This window comes from Strigops habroptila, chromosome 6 (genome assembly GCF_004027225.2).
Source record: "Strigops habroptila isolate Jane chromosome 6, bStrHab1.2.pri, whole genome shotgun sequence".
NCBI classification, from domain to species: domain Eukaryota; kingdom Metazoa; phylum Chordata; class Aves; order Psittaciformes; family Psittacidae; genus Strigops; species Strigops habroptila.
The window spans coordinates 5,448,173-5,474,017 of record NC_044282.2 but is presented as its reverse complement, the minus strand read 5'-3'; the positions used below and the strand labels follow the sequence as shown (position 1 = coordinate 5,474,017).

The 25,845-nt window shown below is 38.1% G+C and overlaps 1 protein-coding gene and 1 long non-coding RNA gene across 14 annotated transcripts in view; one reads left to right on the top strand and one right to left on the bottom strand.

The window, feature by feature from the left end:
• Positions 1-1,300: 1,300 nt before the first annotated feature.
• Positions 1,301-11,530, top strand: LOC115609477. The gene is made up of 2 exons (XR_003991871.1): positions 1,301-1,523; positions 4,957-11,530. It is a non-coding gene; the product is annotated as an uncharacterized LOC115609477 (long non-coding RNA).
• Positions 8,282-25,845, bottom strand: part of EPB41L2 (erythrocyte membrane protein band 4.1 like 2) — a 104,535-nt gene continuing 86,971 nt past the window's right edge. For 4 of the 13 annotated variants that reach the window (XM_030489776.1, XM_030489779.1, XM_030489778.1 and 1 more), the window contains 8 exons: positions 24,495-24,641; positions 23,474-23,527; positions 22,702-23,262; positions 20,726-20,848; positions 20,109-20,207; positions 18,056-18,136; positions 15,551-15,673; positions 8,282-12,674 (listed from right to left, as the gene is read on the bottom strand). In XM_030489776.1, the coding sequence (XP_030345636.1) occupies positions 15,566-15,673; positions 18,056-18,136; positions 20,109-20,207; positions 20,726-20,848; positions 22,702-23,262; positions 23,474-23,527; positions 24,495-24,641 (1,173 nt within the window). In that variant the 3' untranslated portion in view covers positions 8,282-12,674; positions 15,551-15,565. The remainder of the gene's footprint in view (positions 12,675-15,550; positions 15,674-18,055; positions 18,137-20,108; positions 20,208-20,725; positions 20,849-22,701; positions 23,263-23,473; positions 23,528-24,494; positions 24,642-25,845) is intronic. The other 9 variants (XM_030489780.1, XM_030489781.1, XM_030489783.1 and 6 more) reach the window with 4 other exon arrangements.

The window sequence follows — 25,845 nt, the reverse complement described above, 5'->3', positions numbered from 1 at the left end:
TAGTCAGAAAAAACAGAATAAGATGTAATGGTTACAAGCCAAAGAAATATAAGCAAGAAATAAGTCACACTCCATTTGTTCGCAAACAATGTTGACATTTGTTCAGTCACGACAGCAGGTGATTAACAAATCCAGGAATGATAGCCTACGTTGCTCGTAGTGCCAAAGGGAGGATCTCAAGTATGTTAGCAGTCCAAAAAAAAATTATAAAATTAAAAAAATTATTAGCTGAGGTGGTTTCCCTTTTGAATACAGTAGGTGAAGGGAACAAGGTGAACACAGAAATACCTTTTTCCCCTGAAAATCTACAAATCTTCTACATTTCCCATTGGCTCCAGCCTGCCCACCTACCCAATTGTCCATGTTTTAACAAGCTCTAAAGCCACAAACCCACAATGCTTAATGTCACCTGATGCCTTCATTAGGCATCAGATTTGATAAGCTAGAGTGAATGTCCAGGTAGACTAACCTGATGTCCAACAACCTGAAATACGTCCCTGCTGGCATTCAAACACACAGGCAGGTCAAACAGTGAGATTCTGCATTGCTTCCAAGTGAAGTCAATGCAACCTGAGCACAATAGCACTTCCAAGATGTCAGGTCTACATGCTTTTACAAATCTGAAGGTGTAGGGAAGGGCTATAAAACAACTAATCTTCTTTTTAAACCAATCAATGTATCCTAGACACAGTTCTGCCTTAGGCTGGTGAGCAGATGGGAAAAACTGAATACACTGAACACTTCAAACCCAGTTACTTCAATGTTTAAGTTTCCTGAACTCTTTGGCATGCCTCACCCCCCAAAATCACCTATTTTCAACTTCCTAAAAAAGAAACCTTCCTGAGTTTCACTGTTCTGCAGCTGCTCTTTGGAAAAATGCTGTTGGTACAGCATCCACTCCATCATTTGCTGCTGGCCTCAATGGTCTGGTCTGAAAACCCTTCGGAGCAGAGAAGCCTGTGGTGTGTACAACAAGGTCTTCACCCCGAGGGAGCATTTGAGATCTACTGTAAAATTAATAATATGTTTAGAAAGAGAGGGCTTATTGTTCAGAATGGCCTGTATGAAGTTAGCAGATGACAGAACCTGTATTGCTCAAAGGGCAGCAGCCTTGCATATTGAGCCCTTCCCAGCCCAATATATGCAAAGGTTTCAAAGATCCACATTACTTCAACATGCACATTTAAATGTTGTGGTTGAGCAACTTTGCAAGCGAACTCTGGCCTCACTGGGAATCACAGGCCTACACAAACAAACCAAAGTCTAAAAAGAGATAATGGATTGAGCAAAGGGCAGAATGTGGATGTAGGGAGAAAAGGAAGAAAGCAGGATAAACAAGCTCCACACTTGAAGATCTGAAGTATCTTGCTCACCTCCTTCGCCACAGAGGAAAATGCACATGAGTTACTCACTTTCAGTGTTTGTGAAGGAGCTGCCTGGCTATGTTCTCCTTGCTGGGATCTTTATGCCCATGGCTCTACTCCTGCTGCTAATTGCCTTCTTCAGGCTCAAACTAACAGAAGGTGAGTCAGGACTGGGGGGCAATGAATGGGTAGGTAGACAAAACTTCTCAATTCAACAGGCTATTAGGCTCGTACCATTAACTAAACTGAAGTATGATATTTTTTGAAGTTGTATTGCATTTTAGACCATTTCCTCTTTGAAAAATGTTACAGGAATTTGTTCACAACTTGGACTGGACTCTCACTCAGAACTCGGTAGTTTTAGATACCATACTATAGAAGATTTTTACTACATTACACTATAGAAGAGACAACCAAAATGGAGAAAAGCAATAGGGTAGTTAAAGTACAGATAATTTTCCTCTGTGCTTTTACCATGCAAGCGTTCAGTGAGATAGGTAAGAGCAGCTACACCTTGTAACTAGTTGGTTATTGAGTACACATCTTGTTCTTTCAAATGTATGTATTTGCTTTTACTTTGTATCTGAATGCATATTTGCCATGTTGCCTTTTCTATTTTAAAATCAGCTTATACTCACTTCAAACATCTATCTTCAGAGTAAAACCAGAACAAGAGACACTCCCATCCAAGTAAGTGCAGCATGAGCGTAACACAGCTGGGAACTGCAGACCACGGCTGCTCACAGAAAAGACACTGGGCTGTCACCATAGCAGACAGGGAGTTTCTTTTAGAAGGGAAACCCCTGTACACCAGACATCCAGTTTTAATGGGATGATCCTCATGCCTTCCAGCTTTGGGTCCCAGCTGCAGCAGCAGATTCACACATGCTCTGCTTGTTTTAGGCTTCCAGCTGCCAAGGCCAGGCCCAGCGCATGCTTAGATCAGAGTCATCATCCTTTCTTTCCTTCAGCCCTACCAAAGTATGTTTCTTGCAGGCACTAAGCTAAGCTTGTTTCCCAAATTAGCTGCCTTTTGAAGCTTTTCTCTATAGGGAGCATTGGGGAAGCTAAGATGACAGCCCACATTTCCTCTGTGAACTTCAGATGCTTCCTGGTACAGCTTGGTGAGAACCTTGCCCGGGACAATGGTCCACAATGCACACACTGAAGGTTTCAGCTCTAGCAGCTCACCTGTGATCTCAAAAGCAGAGCCTTGTCTAGGGCAGGCAGGACAATCCTGGCCACAGGGCTCTGCAGATAAGCCGAGGCATTGACCCAAGCTGGCCCAAGGAGCTTCAGCCCAACGGGAGAAGGTAGATTTACCCACCAGCATAAGGCTAGGGAAGAACCTTATCTAGATACCAGATCAAGGACTGTAATTTGCACATTCATTATGTTTGCTCTATCCTGCAGCTTCTGAAATCCTGAGCAATTTAACACAGTGCTAAAAGTAAAAAGGTCACACCCTGAAATGTAGAATGAATTAACTTCTTATTTTATATAACATCTCCAGGCATTTAGACCTGAGGCTTTAACAAGGAGGAAGGGTGTTTGTTTGCATACAAGCATACACCACAAGTTAACTTCAGGCTGCTAAAACTCAAACATTTCCTGTTCAAGATGTGCTTTCAGATGCTGAATTAATCAACCAGGGAAGTCTGTTCTGTGTGCCTAACCCAGCTTTGCCTTCAGTTATGTATTATCCTTAGAGCAAGGTGCTCACAGTTTTTCACACACTAATAAACAACCACCAAAAAGTGGTGTGGTGCCAAGAACATCAAAACAATTCAGTATCTATGAGGGAATAGGAAGGCTAAACGTTGAGAGCTGTTTCATTAAAATAGTTGAAATGGAAACTAATTCAACTATTGCATTAGACTGGACTAAAGTGCGGCTTCTCCCTTTCAGAAAATAAACATCTCTGTGTCCATCTGCGATGGACATTAGTTATTACAAAATAATACTGAGACACTCATTTGTCCCTGGTGATGCTCTTGCTTTTCTGTTCCAGCTGGGATCGAGCAAAACAGGAAAAGCAGGTGGGTTACAGATCCCCTCAATCCAGGGCTCAGAAAGTACTTTTGCTGAGGCTCAGACAATACTTTTATTAAGCCAAAAGAGCCCATCTGAAAAAACATATAAAACCTTTCAGGTTCTTGCTGCACAAACAACTGCTGAAACAAACTGACCTACCCTCTTTGACAGAGCCCATATCCTCCCTTAGCTGCGCTTTCTGCAGGCCTGTAAATAATCAGCAGAAACAGGTGTTTAATCCCACTTCTCTTCAAGCACAGAATTTTTAGCTTTGCATTTGTAGTGAGTTTAAGTAACAGTTTCCTAAATTTTCTAAATTTAAAGCAATCAAGGCTTTAAGAGAGAGAGGTGAATGAAGTAGTTGGCAGACTAATTTGCCAGAGGAATACTGCTTCTATGCTTCTCTTGTATCTGAGAAGAATGCTTGAAGGGAACCACATCTGGCTGTTCAGTGCCTCAGGGAAGGAGATTCTTAGCTTGCAGATCTCAGGTATTCTGGCTGGGACTCTCAAAAAGATGCAAGATGAATTCATGTCTATTTAATAGGTTGAGCATCGCAGTCCCAAGTCTACCTCCAAGCCCTTCTGCTTAACCTGAGATAGCCAGAGTCCAACCTACCACTTAGGCCTCCAGCCAAATCACACAATCCATCCCAAGCAGCTCTCCTGGTACATGTGGTTTCATTTTAAGCCAGTTTCATTTTAAGACTATCAGCTGAGCAAAATGACTAACACAGAGATGCCTGAGAACAGACTCCTGTAAATGCTCCTTAAAAAAAAAACACCAAACAGAAATTCAGGAGGCTTTAGGTGCCTATTTCCTTAGAGCTCAAAAAATCAAAATAAATCAACATAAATCAAATTTGCATTACTAAAAGCAAGGTTGACTCGTTTCATTGTCAAATAAGCATTTCATTTTCCTCTGTGTAGCAAGAAAGAGGCTCCACATAAATAAACCCCACCTTAGTATCAAAACAACACACAATTCTCCTGAACAACTAGCAGTGACAAGGGAAGCTAATGCACCCCGAAAAACTGTTTTATGCTAACTGGATTTTTCTTATTATTTTCTTTATTAACGTTGGCTTTTCTCAGTTTCCCCATCCCTCTCCAAATACTCTCCAAGCTCTGACGAGCCTCTGATGACACTGTCCTGTTGTGAAGGTTCCAGGTTATGAGGGCAGAGTTAATTTTTCTGTTCTGTTTGTACCACACGCAGAATCAGGAGGATCAGGCCAATCTGAGGCTCTCACGGCACTGCCACAGTAAAGCAGAATGTGAATTGCCAGCACAAGCTAACTGCTCTCCTTGCTGTTGCTTAGGAATTTTATTCTGATTGGAGTCTGCTGACGTCAATCCATAGGCACAGTCCCAGTCTGAAACTTGGAAGACTTCCTTCTAGGAACATGGTCAAACTGATACAAACGTGCTAGTTGGGTACCTTCAATTTCCTAGGATTAGCTCCAACTAATCTACGCCAGCTCCTTTTCTTTATAAAATTTCACCACAGGAAATTAGCACATCCTTATGGAATTTTGTGGTTTTGGTTTATTTTTCAGTGGATGAGGAACCAGCCATGGCAGAAGACCCCATAAATATCCTCCTGAATTACCAGGGCCAGTGGCAGAAACCCAGAAGACCTGGACAAAACCAGAAAAAATACAAGAACCGAAGGACATTTCAGGGAGTCTCACGTCTCAGGAAGCAAGCTTAAACCCAGTACTCAGCTCTGCAGGTTTTAAAATAACCAGCTGTAGATAAATACCATGGAGGAAAACAAAATGGAGAGAAAAAAACTAGTGCTGTGCTATACAAATGAAACAGCTGCTGCCGTACGAAAAGGTCTTGTAACAGGTTTTGCTTTCTCACGAGGCCAAGCAAAGTACTTTATGGAACTCATCAGGCACTAGAGACCTCTTACAGCACTCTGTATCAGTTCTCTCACACAAACACAACACAGGAGCTGGGGAGAGGGAAATCACCTTGCTTCCTAGCCGTTCCCTAGCCTACTGAGAAGAAAGCTGCATAACAAGCTCCTGAGAGAGCTGAGCTGGCATATACAAGGCAGGCAGTCTTATTAAATTGAAGATGCAGAAATAGCAAGTTCATTGCAAGAACTGATGTCTAGGGAATTGAGAAGGGTAATGAAAGGGAACTGACTTTTTTATTAGCTTGAACACTTTGGGAAAGATTGTAGGTTTTGTAAAGTATACTTTCCACAGAATTTGGAAGCAAAATATATTAGCGATGGAAAGCAAAAGGACTTCTCGCTGCTGAATGACCATGCTAGTTTTTGAAACCATGAAAGATTCATGGTTTTGAAAACATGAAAAAGTATTCTGTAAACCAGTTAGTTATTATTCTAGTTTAAGGACAAATGCATGATTTTTAAAATAAGCTCCCCCATAAGTATGGAGTTTTTTTTCTTCACATGTCATATCTCACACAAAATAATCTGCCTCTCCCCCCTTCGCTGTAGATGTATAATTTTTAGTGCACTCCAGATTAGCTGTGGCTAATTCAGACTGTTTGAAACTACTATTGCCTTTTAGTTTTCCTGTTTCTGACTCTCAAGTTTAACCCCAAACTGATGAAGAATGAGAAGTGACTCTTCTGTCCGTGACACACACTATTCCTACCTGCTAGCAACTGCTGTCTGCAATTACCTTCCATTACAGCTGTTTGTCATTACCCACCCTGCAAGAACAAGTGGATAATACCTTGTCTGAGATTATGTGTGGTTTTGCACAATTTTGGTTCTCATAGACTTAGGAACTCCTCTGACTTAAATTTGATTAAAAACACTAATGAGACCATGACCACAGGTTTAAGAAACACTGTAATTTATCAAAGTCTGTAAGAAGAAGACAGGAGTCAAACAGCAGGTACCTTTACTATATGTACCAGCCCTCCATCACATTCTAATACTATCTCATTTTTAAAAATACATAAGTAAGTCATCACATTGGTTTACATCTCCGCAAGTAACACAGAATACATTGCATTGAACAGGTGAAGAGCCAACTATTACTTGGAAAAAGGTACCTGTTCATTTGTATAATAAAGATAAAAGTTAGGATGCTTAAATGCAAGTACTTCTAATTAGATCTAGCAGTCTCTATTTAGGTTCCCAAAATAATTACCTGTTTGAAAGTGCAAAGTGCTTTGTAGTTCCATTTGAAATCAACAGAAGGTGCTGGGTGGAAAAAACCTTTATTCAGAAGTCACAGCGTTAACTCGAACAGCAAAAGTTAAACACAAGATAGATGTATGGACTTTGACTTCAAAGGAAGCAACCCTGTAAGAGAACCACAACAAAACCTGAAAGAGCAAAGATAGTAAAAACAAGTTTATCTCAGTCAGCTGGCAGAGGAATCTGCAGCTCAATCGCAGCGCTCCCCACCTTCAGCTGGCAATTCACTTGAATGCCCTTTAAGAGGTTCTCTGTGTGTTTCAGGATGCCGCAACTGTGATTATGCCGGAAGTCTTTACCCAGTATTTTGCAATCAAAAGGCTGAAGACACTTTTCTTTTGATTTTACTCTTCATATATACTTGTTCTTCCCACTAAGAGAAAAGTGTGCAGTCCTTTGGTTCTTAAACTTCACACCAGGAATTTCATTTGACTAGCAACAAACATGATCTGCCTCAGAGAGCAAAAGGAAAGAAGCATTCCAAAAGCAGCTCTTAAATAGAAAATCACAGTAGCTCCCTATCACCCAGCTGTTGAGTGGACCTTACGTGCATAGCTACTCAGGATACTGAGGAGCACCTCCCTCCTGAGCTTCTCTCTTACCTGGACATTTACATTGCCTGGCAGGCCTAACACAACACAGCTCAAAGCAGTGCTTGCTTTCTTTACACCTAGTACATCCAGACATGAACGTAAAGGCAGAGATCTGTTCTCCTGTTTCCAGTGTTTCTTCAGCGTCAATTTTCCTTCCTGTTTGGCTGTGATGTTGAAGATCAAACACACCACAGAGAGTAGAGAACCAAAAGCTAAAACCAGGTATAACGTGGTGTCTAATGAGAGAGATCTGAAAGCGTGATTCTAATGATCCACCTCTGCTTACAGCTGTCTCAGCTAGAAAACCCATGGTACGGGATGGACGAGTCTGACCTGCTGGCCTCCTGCCATGTCTCTGCTCTGGAGAGCAGAGTTATGTTATAGGTTATAACCTCTCCAGAAGTATGTTATTTCATCATTTGCTATTTAAGAGTCCAACATATTCCTCAGAAGGAATATGTCCCTAGAAGGAATTCCTAGAAAGAATATTCCCTAGAAGAAATATGTTCCTCAGCTAGTATAGGTCCTTGCAACACAGACATACTGCCAACTGATTTAGTATCCTGTGCTGCGGAACAATTCTTGTTTTCCCACATAATCCTTAGATAACAAATTTTTGCTTTAAGTAGACCAGCAGCTTTTAAAAGCAGTGCATTCTTCAGCCACAGCAGTGAAACTATTGTTTACCTGAGTACATAAACTTCAGTGATATTGATATCTTTAAATAAAACCTTTAAAAACTCTGTAATATATCCTTTCCTCTGGTTTTATTAACTATAATCTACACAACCCTTTGCAGGGAATTTGAGACAGCTGCTGCAAAGAACTGACATTTTATATGTAAGAAAGATGCTGCCAATAGAAAATCAGTGATCTTGGACACTGATCAGGAAATATAAAAGGAAATGTTAAAGGAAACATAACACCCCTACCCATCCCACCCCCCTATCCCACGCACGCATTTGCCAACCAAATACTGGCCTGAACCACATGTAAAGATACAGAATTGAAGTTTAGCAAGCCTTACCACAACGTAAAATTGATTTTGTTGATCAGAATGACTGCTAATAGAGAAATTTAACATGTTGAAAAGTGATACCACTCTTCAATAGCACTTTATTGTAAAATAGTGGTATGGATACTGAATACTGTAGAGATACACTGGATGCCTTTGATACAACTGCTTCCAGAGCAGTAATTGCCAACATGTAGAAGGATCTAACATTCAAGACTCAGTAACATGTCATGAAAGCCCTTAGGCCTTGCTGTTCTCAGTTCCATTACTGAACAGTGTCGAGAAATATCTCAGTTTTCATGTTACAGGCACAAAACACATCATGGTATGTTACACAATTTCTTCAAAAAGGAAAAATATATTTAAGTAACACCATAGAACTGTGTCTTTGTCTACGTAAATTATAAAAGCATTCTCTAAATATATATGAAAACAGTGATTGCAAGAAAATAATTTGCCTTCAATTTTTGTTATCACTGAGAAGACCTCTGTCTTCCTGTGACTAGCAAGAATGTGAAACTGATTCCGCTCTACCTATAACATGTAAGCATGTTCAAAACCTCCTCATCTATCTGTGATTGCTTCCTCTCCACTTCCCAGAACAGAATTTAAAGTCTCAACATTCAAGTAGGAAACATACAGAGAAAGGTGCTACAAATGATAAAGAATTGTGGAATAGCTTTTGGCTGGGGAATGCCTGAAGAGAATGACTGCTAGGTGTCTCTTCTAGTATCTGCAGTGGTGCTATCAAATGAAGCCAGCAGGGGCAGGTTCAGGAGAAATGAAAGGTGGTTTTTTTTCCTTAACACACATGAAATGGTGAAAATGCCTGACAGAGGAATTTTTTAAAAAGCAATTAGCCAAAAATCCAGAGAGGCAGGTAAGTATGAAAGACTGACTGACCAGCAAGTCTTTGAAAATTGCTGAAAGCTGGAAGACTATTTGGGAAAGTAGTACTTGCTAGTACGATACTTAATTTTTACACACACCCCTAGGCAACTACCAATAGTAGCCTCAGAGGTAGGAATCTGGGAGTGTTAACTCGTCTAGCCTAGCCCAGTACAGCCATTCATACAAACCTTACCTCCAAAAACTCTTGTACTATTTGCTACATGCCAAACAGAATAACTTTAAGCTAGAAGTATTAGCATCATTTCTAATGCTTGTAATTTGCACTAATATCACTAATTCAAGTATCTTTTTTCCAGTGTGGTATACAAACTCCAAACAACTAAGCAGCCTGAAAATCAAAATGGTTTCCAGCCTTCCAGAGGTTTAGTCAGGTCAACAGTACGGGATAGCAGCTGTTACAAGCCCACTTCCATGGCAAATGTGCCTAAAAGCTGAGAATCTCCCACTGCATCCTGGCCAAAAGTAGTTAGTTGTCATTCTGATCACTGTCACATCTCAAACTCTGACCTGTGCCATAGTATTTCATTTATTTTATTCCATCTATTTGATTTGAAATGAAAGATGCCATTCAGCTTGAGTTGTCAAATAAAGAATACTTTGAGATACTTTGTATTGTGGTTGCTCAGCGCTTTGAACAATAAATCTTCTTTTTTTTTTTTACCAGTCTGTCACCAAACTTGCTTGCTTGTCCTTTATGAAATCTTCATGTAGAAAATAATCTGTAGAGCAATTCCAACATTTATTATGAACCCTTAGGTCATCATGATTAAAAAGATTTATTAAGTATTTCTGTGTAGGACCTACATGACTCACTATTCGAAGTATTTAAGCAGAATTACTGAAATATCTTCTCATTAAATTGCCCTGTAATTGTATTTGAAATTACTTATGTATTATAAAGCCAGCTTGTGAAGTGCCATGAAAACAATTTCATTTGTTGCCTGTTGCAGTTTTTGCTGTAGATATATAAAAAAAGTAATGATGAAAACTCATAATTGCACAATATTCCAGAACACTTGAAAAATTACATACAACCAGAATCTGTAAAACTTGACTATTTTTAGGTTAGATCACACTTGAGGCTTATGTCTTTCTGTGTGACAGTGGCTGTTTAATTAGTACATGTTTAACCAATGGAAGGGATAGCTATGCACAAGATAGATATAACTGACCTGAAAGCCCTATTAATTTTTCCCTGACAAAAGGTTCTGATTAGTTTTTGAAGAAATACAGCTCTCAGTGAAAGTAATATTGCTTTTAAGAATATTGTATTTGCACTTTTAAGAATTAAATACAATTGCAATAGAACGCAATACTGACCTAGCATCTAACAAATCAGAAAGATCCAAATCAGTAAGAATTTGAAGTAACATGCTTTCCTGCCCTCAAACGAGTTGTGCAACTAACATGTTGTACCAAAAACACCTGAAAAAAAATTATAGAGCTTTTTCTTAGACACTTTTGTATGAAAAATCCATTAAGACATCCCACTAAATGCATGTATTTCTATTTTGACCTCCACTTACATATCCGAAACGTGCAATTTCTTTGGCAACCTCCCTACTCATGCTCAGTGCACAAGTTCTCCTGTTTCCACAGGTGTCAGTATTCTTATGTCATTAGTCTGGAGGGAGTTCTCTTCCCCTTTTTGAAGGCATAATGTCTCTGCTTCTGAAGAAAGGCAGGTAAGATTGTTATCTGCTACTATTTTTCTGTGTAATGTGGGATGTAACTGAGAACACCTACGTGAATATAGAAATCAACATCTTGGTTACTGTTGTTTTATGTTATCCAAATTATACAAAGCCAAAGCTAATACAAATTTCCGTTAAGCAAGCATGCTAGCACGTGGCAGCAATCTAAACTGAAAACAGCACCAAAAATACACTGCTCAAAAGTGAAAAAGAACATACTGAGACGTATTATATGATTTGTTTTGTTACTTGAAGTTTATAGTACCTCCTAACTCAATGAACTCAGCAGAACCACGTGCAGACTGAAAGGCATCTGAACTTGCACTGTGCTGTCCAAACCTCGTTCGTTTTGGCATGTGAGTATTTTCTCTCTGAAGCACAGAAACCAGGATGCTTTTTGGAACATGTCTAAAAACCGCTGATACCTAAGTATCAGTATGAAGAGCCAGATAATTGTGCCACCCCTTCTGGAAACCCTGGAGGCTACTTGTACTAATCCCTGCTTTTCAAGGTTTTGTGACCTCTAGAATTCCAGTTCTCGTAACTGACTTGCTCGCTTTAAATATCTTCCAAGTTTATATCTGAATGCCAAATGTTATACAGAGAATAAACAACTTTATTTTATAACAGAATTAGAGAAAGCAAAATATCACTTAATACAACTTCAAGCTGCTATAAATCTAATTTGGCATTTTAACTATACACAGAGTTGACAGAAAAAAAAAAACAAACCAAACCAAACAAACCCAAACCAAACAACCCCCCTGCAAGAACAACATAAAAATAAAATCCAAAATAATTAACAGGTTTTCTCAATGGCAGTCTCAAATGATGGTACTGTCTTCTTATTTTATGGATGGAACCCACTGTATGCTTTTATTCAATATCCTAAAAACCTGCATTAACCATTAGACGAAGCATCTGAAATGTATACCTTCTCAATAGCAGAAATGTCAGCTCTAACGTGGAGACAGTGAGGTTTAATAGAAAGCAAGCATTCTACACATGTATTCAAATAATGGAAGTGCTGAAGTTGGGACACAGTAAGAAAAAAGCGCTAAGGTTTTAAGCTGCCTAGATCATCTCTTATTGGAAAAAAGATTTTGTCTTCCTTCTTTCCTTATCTGGAATGCTGCAGACAGCAACATGGCTGCAAAAAGTAGAGCATTGGCACCAAAGTGCAAAAAGAACACAGTGCTCAGTCAGAAGAAACGTGTCTGCAACTCCTTCTCCTCTATAGACTGCCACACCATCTCTGCTCCACAGAGAGAACCTTAGAACAGAAAGAGTTACAGAGATCTCAATATAAAGTTTATCCAAAGAAATATATTTTTTCAAATTTTAGGAAATGCTGTATTTTTATAAAAATCTTTGTTATTTGATACCATATATTTACCTGAATAATCTCAAAGAAAAAAAAAAAAAGATAATCTGTAAATTAGTCCAGTAAAAGATTTCACTTGAAGTTTTTGGAAAAAACTACATCTAAATTAGTAAAGATCACTCTTCCTGCACAATTACCACCTGCTCCAGTGAACAATGCTTGCCAGACTTTTTTGTTCACTTTCATATAATTAAGAATCAGCTTCAAAAATACCAGTATTTGTGCAAAAGAAGATCATACCCTATAAAACTTCATTAAAAAAAAAAAAAAAAAAATCTAAGATTGCTAAGAAGTGGTTATAAAAATAAACAAGAAAGATTTTAAGGGAATATAAACCAAAGATGTTAAAATGAAGTTTGGTATTGGCATTTAAGTCTTGAGCATCTGGTCATCATTGCTAGGCTTGGTGAATTCAGCAGAGTAGTGGTGACTTGGAATGGTTACAGTTCTTCATGGTCATGATCATGGTCAGTATAATTTTTACTTCTGGAAGGAAAAGGAGGGAGAAGATTATATAAGCAGTTGTAAGAGATATTATGTGAATGTCACATTATCTGAGTCAAAAAGTCACTGTTTCCACAGAGGTTATTTGGGAAGAAGGTTATTTCATTTAAAAAAAAAAAAAAAAAAAAAAAAATGTTGCATTAACTGAAGCCCCCTCCAACCATGAGATAAACAGTAATTCAGATTCAGTGCTTTTCTTGTTTTACTGTATTTTTTCTCCTCACCAAAATTGTCATGGTATTTTAATAGTTGCCTCTTGCACAATTTACACAAAATTTTAACCCACAATCTTGTTCATAAATAAAAAATTCAGATATTTGTTTAACTAATAATCCCTCAGAATCAGAGGGCAGTATCTTTCACCTTTATTAGAGAAAACAAGTCTCCAAAAACAATACTGCCGTAGTCATTGGGTCAGAGCTTAGAAACAACTAATCAAAGTTCATGGTATGACTCAATTGCCTAGAGCTGTTTCTGCAGTCCCACCTGTCCTTCAGTTGCTGCTACAGGACAGCACAGGGGTCTTGATGGTCCAAGCCACAGAGAGACATTCAAGGCACTTCATGTGGTGTGTGTTTAGACAGATTTTTTTCTTTATTGATTAAATGAAAGGCATCATCAGTCTAACAAGCCACCAGGTATCAAATACAAGAGCAGCATGGAGAAATGTCTTCCTTAGGCCTCTTTTACTTTCTCACAAGCATTTCAGACCAAGAGCTGTAAAGCAACTGGCAAACTCAGACACGAGCATCTGACACTCTCAGATACATTGCAAACATCATTCTACAATAAACATATTTCTTAAAAAAACAAACCTTCCCAAAACACCCTCAGCAGATGGAAGGAGTTCTTTGAATTTTCTTTTTTCCTGAATAAAATTTTTACAAAGTAGTTAAATATTTGATGAAGGAACAGAATCAACTTTGCAGCTGGTCACTAATGTAGAAATGTGGTGCAAATCTGCCAAAATGGTTTCTTCCTCCCATGACACAGTCCCTTTAAGAAAGGTGTTGTTATGGGATATATATGGAATAGATTATGTTGGACACCTATCCGAAATATATTTTCCTGGATTAAGGTAGCATGAAGAAACTGGCACATTCTGCACAAATATAACAGAAGAGGCAATTCCTACTCCCAAGACCTTTAAATTCACACTGATTAATTATAAACGAAAAATGTCATGATAGCACATATTACAATTGCAAATGCTTGCAAATCCAAATGATCACTTCTGCTGCTTTAGTGTATCTATCTTTCTACCTTAGATTCTGCTATGTAAATGCTGAAACTGTGAGAAGGATGGATTCAGCGTGCACATTTTCATGTTGCTGTGTATCAAGAGACCAATGAAACAACCTAAACTATAGGCAAAAAACCTCTCTCCCCAGTACCACACAACATACAAGTCTCTAACTGGTCATATATGTGTCAACAGTTGGCAGTGTGTATTAGCTCTCCTTTCCTCAGCCACATAGACCCTCCATTCATATCCAGCTGCTAAAGAAAAGCAAGACACTTGTGGATAGGTAAAATAAACCAAGGCTTTAGCCTATGTCTTTCAGCTGAAAAAACCCCCACAACTATGATCAATAATGAGTTCAGGAAGACTCGGATTCCTTGATAATGGTCATCTTTCATAGAGTAAGATTCAGAAGGTGCACTTTATCCTCTCAAACTGATGCTTGCCTCTTTTCTCCTCTGAATCGCAGAACTGATAATAGTGAAATTGTCAGCCCTTTGGAAACCTGGGCATAGAAATAAAACTGGTCTTCTCAACATGAGAAGTTACCAGGATAACGTGAAATGCATCCTCCTCTCTTTATAGTAGCTTACATAAAATTTGGAATCAAGTCAGTGTCTCATTTTTCATATACTCGTGGCACTTCATGAATAGTGCTCGTGATATCTAGAAGCCTCCTGAAGCTGCAAGTTGAAGTTTCTGACAGATAACACCCCTGCTCTTTTAGCAAATACACAGACTCATCAGTAAAAACTGTCTCCCAACGAGGACTTAAAACACTGCTTTTTAAACTTTATTTTTAAGTCTCTCCCATTTTTATGTAATCCTTCAACACGAAACCTTTTCTTTGAATCTGAGTCTACAATTAACAAAATCACCAAGTTTGAAAAATCTGAAGCTGCAGTTTCATGACCTCAACCAGTGTAAAAAGCAAAGGAAATCTGAAGCTTTTTATACCCAAGCAGTTACTGAGTTTAAGTCATTAGCCTATCACCAGTGCAATAGCAGATTTCTTCGGTGTTCATTCTGACCTTTCTATTGAATACATCAGATAAAGCAGGGTTGTGGGGTTTCATGGGGTTTTTTTGGTTTTTTGGGGGGTTTTTTGTTTGTTTTTTGTTGTTGGGTTTGGAGTTTTTTTTGTTGTTGTTGTGGTTTTTTTTATTCGTAGAAATGAGGGCCTAATAAACTGAATGAGGGCCTAATAAACTCCTTCAAATAGCTCAACTGACAAGAGGCTTTCAAACTTGAATTTGCAATACATTTACCTCCTTGCCTAAGAAAATGATAAAAGTTTAAATATTTCAGTATGCTTAGGATTAAGAATTAGCTGACAATTAAAGTGGCCAAGTATACCCTTTCACGACTGGTGAACTGCATATAATCTTCTCACTAAATGCAAGATGTAAGGAAGGGACTGTAATTGTACAGTTAAACAGACTGGATTTACAATAAAAATTCTTACATTAACAGTCTACTGTTAGAACCTGCCTCAACTCACCATTTTGTGATAGCGTATACTAAAGACATCCTATATTTTTCAAGCCTTTTATCACAGAATGCAACAGAAAACTGATGCTGCATTTTTCTATATTCATTACATACATACGCTTACCTGAAGTATTTGCTTTTACTCTTCATCTTCCTCAGCAAGTTCAGTTTCTTTGTGCACCACCACTCTTGTGACAGACATGTCAGGGTGCTGTTCTTTGGCTTCTTTGATTGCCTGTGCCAGGGCCTGCAAATGTATTTGAAATATGTAACAACAGCAGCAAAAGGACATTCACGTGGGGACAGAGAACGGGAGTAGCAGCACAGGAAATTTTGGTTATAATGGTTATAATTGTTCAGCATTCTAAATTCCTAACTTCAGAGGTCTCAGGGGTAAAAAACAAACCAAAACCAAAATACCCAACAAAAAGACAAACAAGCCAAAAACAAAACCACAAAAAACCAAAACCAACCAACCGCCAAAGCACAAAAAAGCCAAACTACTATGCTAAAAATTTACCAAATTTTCAAGGCAGTAACAAATAACTATAAAGTTATCCTGTAACTTTTCTAGCTCATCCCAAGAGACAAAAAGTATTCTTACATCCTAGAATTTTTTGAACATCTGCAACAGACCTAACAAAGACTTAACACGAATGTACGCAGTACAGAAAAAGAAGAGTAAATAATAAGTGCAAATGTAGGTACTACTCAGTTTCTTATAATCCCTCTTCCACATTTTAAGAAGGAAGGCATTCCAAAGCAACAGTAAGCTCACTGTTCACCTTAGTATCAACCTCAACTGGAAGAAAATCTGAATATACTAAAAGGAGAAAAAAAAAATACAACGTAACAAAAAGGTTTATCTTGAAGGTTTATCTTGATTTTAAAAAGTGGCCATTTTCTGAGCCGTAGGTGGTAAGTGGGAGAAGAAATAACAAACTCTGAAAAGAGATTGGAAACACCAGCAATAGCCACCTTAACTATTATATGCTAATGGATCTGAAGTCCTATTAAGGAAATATGTACAGAAGAACACAGTGTCCATTTGGAACAATACTGATGTTTGCTGATATATTAATCCTAACAGTTTTTTATTAGTTCACCCTTTGAAACACATCAAGTGTAATGTCCGTAATATAAATGAAGACTGAAAAGAAAGCGGGTGTTGAGATTTCAGAATCAGTGTGTATAATCAAACCATAAACAGTGAAAAAGCCTTAAATCTCTAACTGTTAAATTACAACAAGTAATACAAGCATTTGTATTCAGAAACTTCAAATTAAAATATTATTTTCCTATTGAAAATTGGTTTAGTGATGAAGAGAACTTAAAGACATAAGAATAAACATCCAGCATGTAGTTTGTGCATTTAAAGAGCTCTGTATCCACTGAAGAATAAGTGGTAGGTATTTCTTAAATCTGTTAAAAGCTGCTTATGGCTGCTTTCAACTTCAGTGATTGTACCTTATACTTCCTTTCTTGTTATTTAGTTTTTTACTTCATTAGCCACTTATCTCAAAACAAAGAGGGGCTTAGAGAATTGTCTGCTATATTAAAGATATTGTGTGACCTTTCCAGACGTCTGAAGTGCACTGAGCATGTGTCAAGGCAAACAAGAGCCATGCCTGATGCTGAACAGCCCTGTCATTTAATTATGAGCTTCAAGAAGAGATTCAGCTTATCAAGAGCTGCTTTCTGGAGGCAAATCAAAATGTGAAATTAAATTCCCCAAGCTCTAAGTATATTACAATTAAGAAGTTAAATTAAATCCTGTTATGTTGATTTGTGTAGCTTTCCTGAAGTTAGAATTGGATTCACTGCAACTTTATGTAGAAGGTAGGCTTTTCCATTCGTACTATCCAGTGACTGTGATCAACTTTGTTGCTGTAGTTTCTCTGATAACAAACAATAAAGATTGTGTAGTCATCACTACAAAGAACAGGTAACTCCACTTTCTCAATTAATGTCTTGTGTACTGCTTAAATTCAGCCTTCTTATTTGGACAGGTAGAATTGATTTTAATCTTAGTTTCTAAGACTTAGTAAAATACTGCTTTAGTACTAGTAGAGATGAAAGGTACTTACACAAGATTCCATCAGATCAACAATTACTTTTGTTATACATAATTCTATAAATACAAGATAAACCCTATTTTTGAAATTCAAACAGTTTATGGTTTTATGTATTTCAAAGCTTTCAGTCAAAATGAGTCCTGCATTCAGATGTTGCTCACACAACACAGTAGAGACTCCCATCTATGAAGATTAATGTATCAAAATAAGATTATTTTAGTAATGCTTTTCCTCTCAAATGGCAAAAGCTGCACTAAACAAAGCAGGTCTCTTCCAAAAAAAAGAAATCCCTTTAAAAATAGTAAGAAATCCATTCACATGATCTATGATGCAAGATTAGAAATGCTGTTCTTCTTTCAGTTACATTCTAAAGGCTCTTTATTCACAAAACATGATTGTTTCAACAACTTTGCCACAATCAACAGCCTCAGGGTCTTTCTACGCCCTCTTATTCAACTTCTGTATCTCTCCCAGTCTTCAGGTTCTGAAATACTGGGTAGATCTCACTGGACTACACAAAGCACACTGTAAGTGATAACAGCTTACATGCTTACCTCATCATGGTCAATATCTGCATCTCCAGTAATGACAATGCGCTTCTCAATTCTTGTTTCTGATACCCCACCTTTTACCATCTACAGATGGCACACAAAAAACCAAAAAAAAAGGAAGAAAACATCGCTGTAATTATTCCATACCACCACAAAGCACTCCTTTCTGCTGCACTGAAGCAAACAGATTCCTGTGACTGAGTTCCAATTAGTAGTAAATTGTATTGGTGCTAAAATATCCTTTCTTTTTTCAGTTACACAGTAAGTCACATTCAAGCTATTGCTAAACTTGTTAATAAAAAAGCAATAGAGAATTCCTTCTGTTACTGGAGCCCAAGTTTGAACAGATCTAGATATGCAGACAAACTGGAATTCCAGCTTCTTCCACCATATAAATCTAGCAACCAGGAAATTCCATGAGTCTCTCATTTGATTTAAACAATGGGCCATTTCTCAGCCTCTGAAGAAACCTATGCCATTAAACACAAAGATGATCTGGTTTTCAGGTCCGCCACTTGTGGACCTTAGTGAGATATTTTCAATGTATTCCACATTGACGGAAATAATTTTGTGCTTTCCTTCTTACTCTCATGACCAAATCATTTCAGCTTACAGAAAAATTCTCACAGAAATAGCATTATATGCTGCTTTTTTTAATCAGCCTGTATTAGAGAAAAGAATAAACTAGTACTTAAGATACACTAAGCATATTAGAAAAGGTCTAAGATGACTTTGTTAAGAACACCATTAGAATATTAAAACTATTTTGGCAGGTCCCTTTATCAGTAATGAACAGTTTTGTTGTAAAATACAAAGTTAGATTAGAAAATTCAGTCTTCTGAATCGGTGATAAGCAGTCAGTAAGAAAAGAGGAGGATCTGCTGCATTATGTCAATCCCAGTCATTTTTTAATAGGAGACTAAACCAAAACCATTTTCTTTAATGGTTCCTTCCAAAAAGCAGCGTGATTTGACATCTGAGCCTGAAAAGCAAATGTACACTTCCCCCAAAAGGGCTTTGAGACTGAAAAGGACCTGTTGACTTGCCTGTATAACAAACCATACACTTTAAATTCTGAGCTTACTTTATTTCATGTGATTTTATCTGACAACATTCCAACATCATCTTTCCACTGTCATACTGTGAATACAATTTTAAATCTTAAAAATATTTAAAATTCAATATATACCCAGTAAGCAGGGAATTACTGTTCCATTCTGTGATGACGCGAAAATTCTTGTCTTGGGGGGAAAAAAAAAGCCCACACCTTACATCTCCCTCTTCCCTTTTGCTTTACCCTAACAATGCTTTCTGTAATTTTCTTGGAAAACTACGTTAAGAATTCAAAGACAAGCATTCAAAACTGTGTTGTTGGGGCATACCTAAAATTTGATAAATATTTACATAAATAATTACAATAACCATCATCATCATCACCATCACACTTTGTTAGTTCCAACATACTCTGGCATAAACATTACACAAGACTGGAACAGATGCGATGTTCTATTAACATCGAGTTTTCCTTTCCTTTTCAAGCATGGAATGCAGAGCACATAATTCAGCACCAAAATATGCTTGCAAATTAACCTGGTGGCATGACCTGTTTTTAAATATGCTCTAAACCTAGCAGGACAAGGATCAACACCAAGGCTGAGAAAACATTGTTTCAGTTCATTCTTATAACTGATGTCATTAGCAGGGCTCCTGTGGACCTCAGGCAGATCAGTTACATTAACAAAGATTCTGTAAGATATCAGCGAGTGATGACAGGACTGGAACCATAAAAATTCAGGTACATACTAATTTGTCAAACACAGAAATAAGACCTATATTAAATACTAAAAAACCTAATCATATCTTTTTCCCTTTCCCTGTCCTGTTCTCAGATATTCCTGCTTGTGCATTAGGGCTCTTCTACGCCTGGAATGACTCCAATCCACTTCAACTGTTTTCAATAAATTAGCAGAATGTGCTTGTTTTGTCTTACTTCATGCAAGACTTTGAGGGGTTGATTTTGTTTTTTTTAGTTCAGAGAAACACTATTCTATTTTACCTTCGTGATGTGCGTCGTTGTGGTAGTAGAAATTGACTCTGATGTAATTGTCTGTGCACTCAGCAGCACACCAGCATTGCCACCGGCACTGCCATCAAACTGTAAGAAAAAACAAAAAAGGGGGGGGGGGGAGGTATTTTTTGTTTTCACAAAAAAAAAAAACCAAGAAAGCTGGTTTTCTTAAGAAATACATTCTTTAGTTCAGCCAGAACTGAAATCTAAATAGAAGCCATCCAAGTTTACAGAGTCATGTAACACTGTTGTTACCGTTCATTCTTGCAAAAAATTTATGAACAAAATTACAGGTTCCTTTCAGGAGCAAGAAGGTATTCTAACCAAGTTTCCAAAACTAAAAATAAGTTACACATTTATTTCTGCAATAAAGTCCTTATATTAAAAAAATCCCCAAACCCAACAAAACAACCACTTAGAACTTCAGAAGTAATACTGCTTTGTCTAAAAACGTTTCACTTACATAATTCATAGCCAAAGTACAATTTTAGCTGCTAGGAAAAAAGTAAAGGTTTTTGAAAAGCTTTTTTTGGACATTATTCTGATCTACAAGTAACGGGAATAAAAACCAGCCTGCAAACAATATAATAACCCAGCCACCATACCTGTGGAGATTCATATGTGATAGTTTTAGTTTCCGTTTGAACAATTGGAACTTCTTTAGTGGAGATTTCAGTTCTCTGTGTGGCATCTGAAATGGTTACCATCTCTGTTTTCACTACTGGAGGCTGTGGTGCAAGAAATAACCAATCAATTCAAAAGACAGAAGGTGGTTTGTAAGGTGGACCAAGAAAACACAACCACAAATTCAAGGAAATTGTAACAGTAAGATAAATATTTGACTGTCTTCAGAATCAAAAAGCATGCAATAAGTGAAATGAAGACTAATAAACCAGCCCTCTAACATCTACGTGTCATGGTAGTAAATTTTCACATCCTAGTAACCTTGCCAATGTTCTGTTTCAGCCAATAGTACATATCACAAGGGAACTGCTAAAACCAAGCTGCAACACAGGTATGGAAAAGTGTGTAAAAGTGTATCACTAGAAAAAAAACAAACCAAACTTTTGTTTGCATAAAGAAGCTGATAGCTAGCTCGGATGGATAAGCTTCACATTAGACTTCATCTGGGAAAATACATATCACTACTCCTTCACTGTAGATAAGGACTAGGAATTCCAGTGAAACTATATAAAAGTTTAACTTTTAAACATGTACTACTTCTGACAATTAGATTTTAAGCAGTCTAAATTCAATGTAATAATTCTGGAAATCAATGGCTTCCTTGACAATAATCCTAAAAAGCCATTTTAACCAGTGGTGTTCTCTGCAGTATCACAAAGATAGCAATTAACCAGGGGACTACAAGCCAGTGAACTTGTGACTTATCTTATTGGAGCAGATTTTCAACATATTTAAGAACTTTAAAAAAGTCTAGTAAAGCCTTTTGCTATTTTTCTAGATGCATCAGTTGCTATCTCCCATTGATTTTGTTGGATGCACGGGGCGGGGGAAATCCCAGGAAAAAGAAAATAATTGTTTCCCTCACACACACGTGCACACACAGCAGCCCTTTCCCTTTCCTTCAAACTAGCTACAGTTTTAGGAAGTGTGGGTGCCTGCAACTTCAAAAGGTCTTATAAACTAATTCTTTCCATTATTAATCAGAACACCTGTGTGTGCTAAAAGACTACAAAAGAAACAAAGGTAAGTAGTTTAGAAATTAAGTGTAAAGAAAAAAAGCAACAATTGCCACCATTACAACAAGCAGCAAGTCGATAACTAGGAAAAACCCACCCAGCTGTTGAAAAACTCAGCAGAACATCATGCCAACTTTACAAAGAAATGCACCCCCGTGCTTCATTTTTTCCCCTTCTGCTTCTTTATGCAGTTTGCCCAGTAACAACCCCTTCAACCTTGTTTGGCTTAAAACACAACTGACTGTGACTGCACCCCATGCATGCTTCACTAAGTATCTACTGCACTAGAAGACTTCATCGAAAGATTGTGATGTATGCCTCATCGCTTTACAAGGTGGTGCTCTCACCTATGCAGTTTCTACTCTAGTCTATAAATCTGTAACATTTTTAAACAGGGGGCAAAAAAAAGGGGGGGGGGGGGAGGAGGGGGTGGCAAGAAAAGCAGTGGGTAATGAGGGGGGAAAAAAGGAACAAAAATTTGTCATGTGTTTTCTAATTTCAATTGCTTTCCAATCACAATTACATGTCATGGACGTGCCAAAAACAATTGACAAATAGACAAGACAAGACTTAAAACATTGGAAACATGTAAATAATACATTATGTTTGTTAATATAAAATAAGGGGGCATAAAAAGGAGATGTCAGTCTTCGGAAGGTTTGCCTTACTGGTGGTTCTCACTCAGTTCTAGCAAAAAGTCAGAAACCATAACTGAAGGAGACAGAATTTCACTGCTCATCAGTGGTTTCCCCTTCCAAATGATCTGAATCTTGTTGGATGCCTGAAGAGCTGGAGGAATAGGAGAAGAAGAAAGGCGGGTATATTTTCACCCCAAGAAACATCTCTGCTTAATCTAGTTGTCAAACTGTTCTACCATTTACCTCAGAACAACAAATTATTTGTGGTGCAACATCAATGTCAACATGAGACACATCTCCATTGAGTCTGAGCTGTTCTTCCTCTTTTTCTTCACCTAAATCTTGCTTAATTTCCTCTGACAAAATCTTCTCCTCTGTAGCTATGGTAACTGCATTTTCCTGGACCAAATCTTCAGCTGTAACTTGTGTATGCTCAACTGGTACATTTAGTTTACTGCTTTCTGGTGTGGCTTCCACATGCTGTGTTTTTTCTTCATGTTCTTTCCTCTTCATGTCTTCCTCTTCTTCCTGTTCTTCCCTGATGACCTCCTCAATTGCCCTATGATGTGGCTGGTATTCTCCCACCTCTTCATCCTCACTCTCACTACTACTGCTGCTGCTGCTACTATCTGATGGCAATGAGGAAGAGTCCTTTTTTGACAGATGCTCCACCTTACATGTTTCCCCAGCTTCAGTGGCAATTTGCATTTTCCCTTTGTTGGTTTCGTCTATGAGTATTATTTCTTCTATCCCAACCTCTGCCTGCTTCTTCTCCTCCACTATGTCAAGAGTCTCATGTGAACTCTGCACAAAAAAACATGGATGAGGAAAAACAAAAGTAGGGTACATGAATAAATTAAAATGATGGCAAAAAAATTAGCTGATGGCTGTTTCGTGTCATGTAGGAGACAAAAGATGGTTGTGATGGTTAACTGAAAAAGGAAGGAAAGAAAGAATGAAGATGGATTGGAAGAATTAGAGCCAAATTTCACCATGGAAAAAAAATCAGTAGAACCTTATCAGCATCGCTGACTCCAGTACAAGGCCCTTCTGCTCTGGAAGCATGTCTCTGTGAAACAAAAAGCAATCAAGAGGATAAAAATCAATGCATAACTCTTTTCAACAGTGCAATAGCCTCCAAGCAAGCTTTTAAGAATGTATTTCTATGATACTAGACAGATACTGTGTATTCACTGCAAGATTCACATAGAACTATGCTCCTTTCCTTCCACTTCATTGAAATATTCCATTCAAAAGTAGGTAAGAATTACAGATATTATTAATTGGCATAAGAATTTAATTATGAAAGACTGAAAATAAAAGCATGAATGCACTGGCCAGTGATGCTACTGAGGCAGTTATTTCTCACAGTTAAATCAGGAATTAAGAATAAATAAGTAAAAACAAACCAACCAACCATCAACCCAAACATATTTAGTGTTCTACTATCCATTTACCGTCATACAAAATACAAAAATACATTATTTAAGATTTTATTAGTTGTTCATCTTTGGCCTGTTACTTTATGAAAGCTAAGAGATAGCAAGGAGAAAACCGTTTAGGCTTGTTTGTTATCAGAATAGCAATATATGATTACTGAGCTGATCTCATCAGGATTCAGTTTGGAGCCAAAATGATGAGATTAAAGCAGTTATATTAGTATTTGTTTCGTAATGGAATGCTGTGTGATGGTTATTCCAGAAAGCCCACCATAAATTACGCATTAGGTAGTACTTTTGATGCAATGTATGTTTAGTGAACACTCTGCAGCAAAATTTGAGTTCAAATGAAAAATCAACACCATCTGTGACTTAATCCTAGCAAAGCACCTACCAAGTGTAAGGCAGCACTCCCGGCGAAGCTTAAACAAGCACCAAGTGGTATTTCTTGAGTGCTGCAGATACAGCATTAAGCTCTCTAGCCAGATCTCTCTCCCCTCTAATGCCAGCCCACCGCCTCTGACAGAGAAGTGAGCTGCGGGCCCCCTTTTCCGCACTTTAATGCTTTGGGTCTGAGGGGAGGACGGGGGGAAGCACCTGGGGCGGCGGCGCGGCCGAGGCGGCGGTCTCTTCCCCCGCAGCGCCCTCTGCTGGCCCCACGCTGGCGGCGGCGAAGGGCCCTCTGGTGCCAGCGCAAAAGCCCTCCTTACTAAACAAAATGGACGTAATCTCCTCTTCTAGGCTCTAGACGAGTCAGAGAAGGGAAAGGAAAGAATTAAACAGTGACAGACGGAGCGGCAGCGACCTACAAAGGAAAGGTTTGGCAAGGCAGAAACGTAACACAGCAAAGGATTCGGCTGGGAGAACGCGGAAGGAGCGCAGCAGGGCTCAGGGTCCCGGGCAGTAGAAGAACAGACAGAACAAGAACGGCTATCACCACAGCACACAGTCGTACTCCACCATGCAACTCACACCATAAACATTAAAAACATTAACACTTCCATGCACTTTCCAAACAGAACACTTTACACTTAGCCAGTAATTCCATATTTACTACTGGGATTTTTGCCTTTTTAAAAATCCATTTTTAACACCACCTGATGCCTAATCGGCTCAGAGCTTCAGGGTACTCTGATATATTTGCTTTGAATAATATACACCCACAACGCTGAAACGAGGTTTTCTTTACATGTTATATATATGGGCTTTTTTTTTTTTTCAAATGCTTAAATCACATAAGCAAATTTGTTTCTGTTAAAGAATCTCTTTTCAAAAAGCCTTCCCCATTCTATTGGGAAAAATTGTTTTATTCAAACACATGTAAAAGAGTATGTTGCTCTAAAGCATAAGTTATGTTCATTGTCTGGTCTATTTTCTGTAGTACTACAAATCCATATGACAAAGCAAACTTTTAAAATTCATGTGGGTACAAGCCTCTGAAAAGGCTAAAATTCTTCATTCCAGTTTTCCTTCCACAAGCTCTTCTGTTAAGTTAGAAGTAAAATCAGTTAAAATAAAAAGCCAGTAATGTAAAAAATAGCTAACATGGACATAACATACATCTTGACAACATTCAAGAAGACAGATTTTTGTCTTAGAAAATGGTACTGCAGAGAATCATGGTAGAAGCACATGCCAGAGGAAAGCCAAGGTGCCATGCAGACAACTGTGGTCCGTGTGGACTCAGCATGTGAGCAGCAATGTAGAATCTGAGCTGACATAAGTTACAACATGCTACTGTGCATATCCTACAACACATATGGCATGCAGAAGAACAGAGAAGGGGAAAAAAAAAGAACCCCTATACTTTTCTCCCTACAATAAAGTTTAAAGCATATTTCAAAGGTGGCTAAGAAGAGTTAATGTGAATGCGACTTACTAAAATCTGCCCTCCTGCAGCATTCAAGATCCATCAGGGCAATGTGTTACTCACCCCCACTTTCTTTGC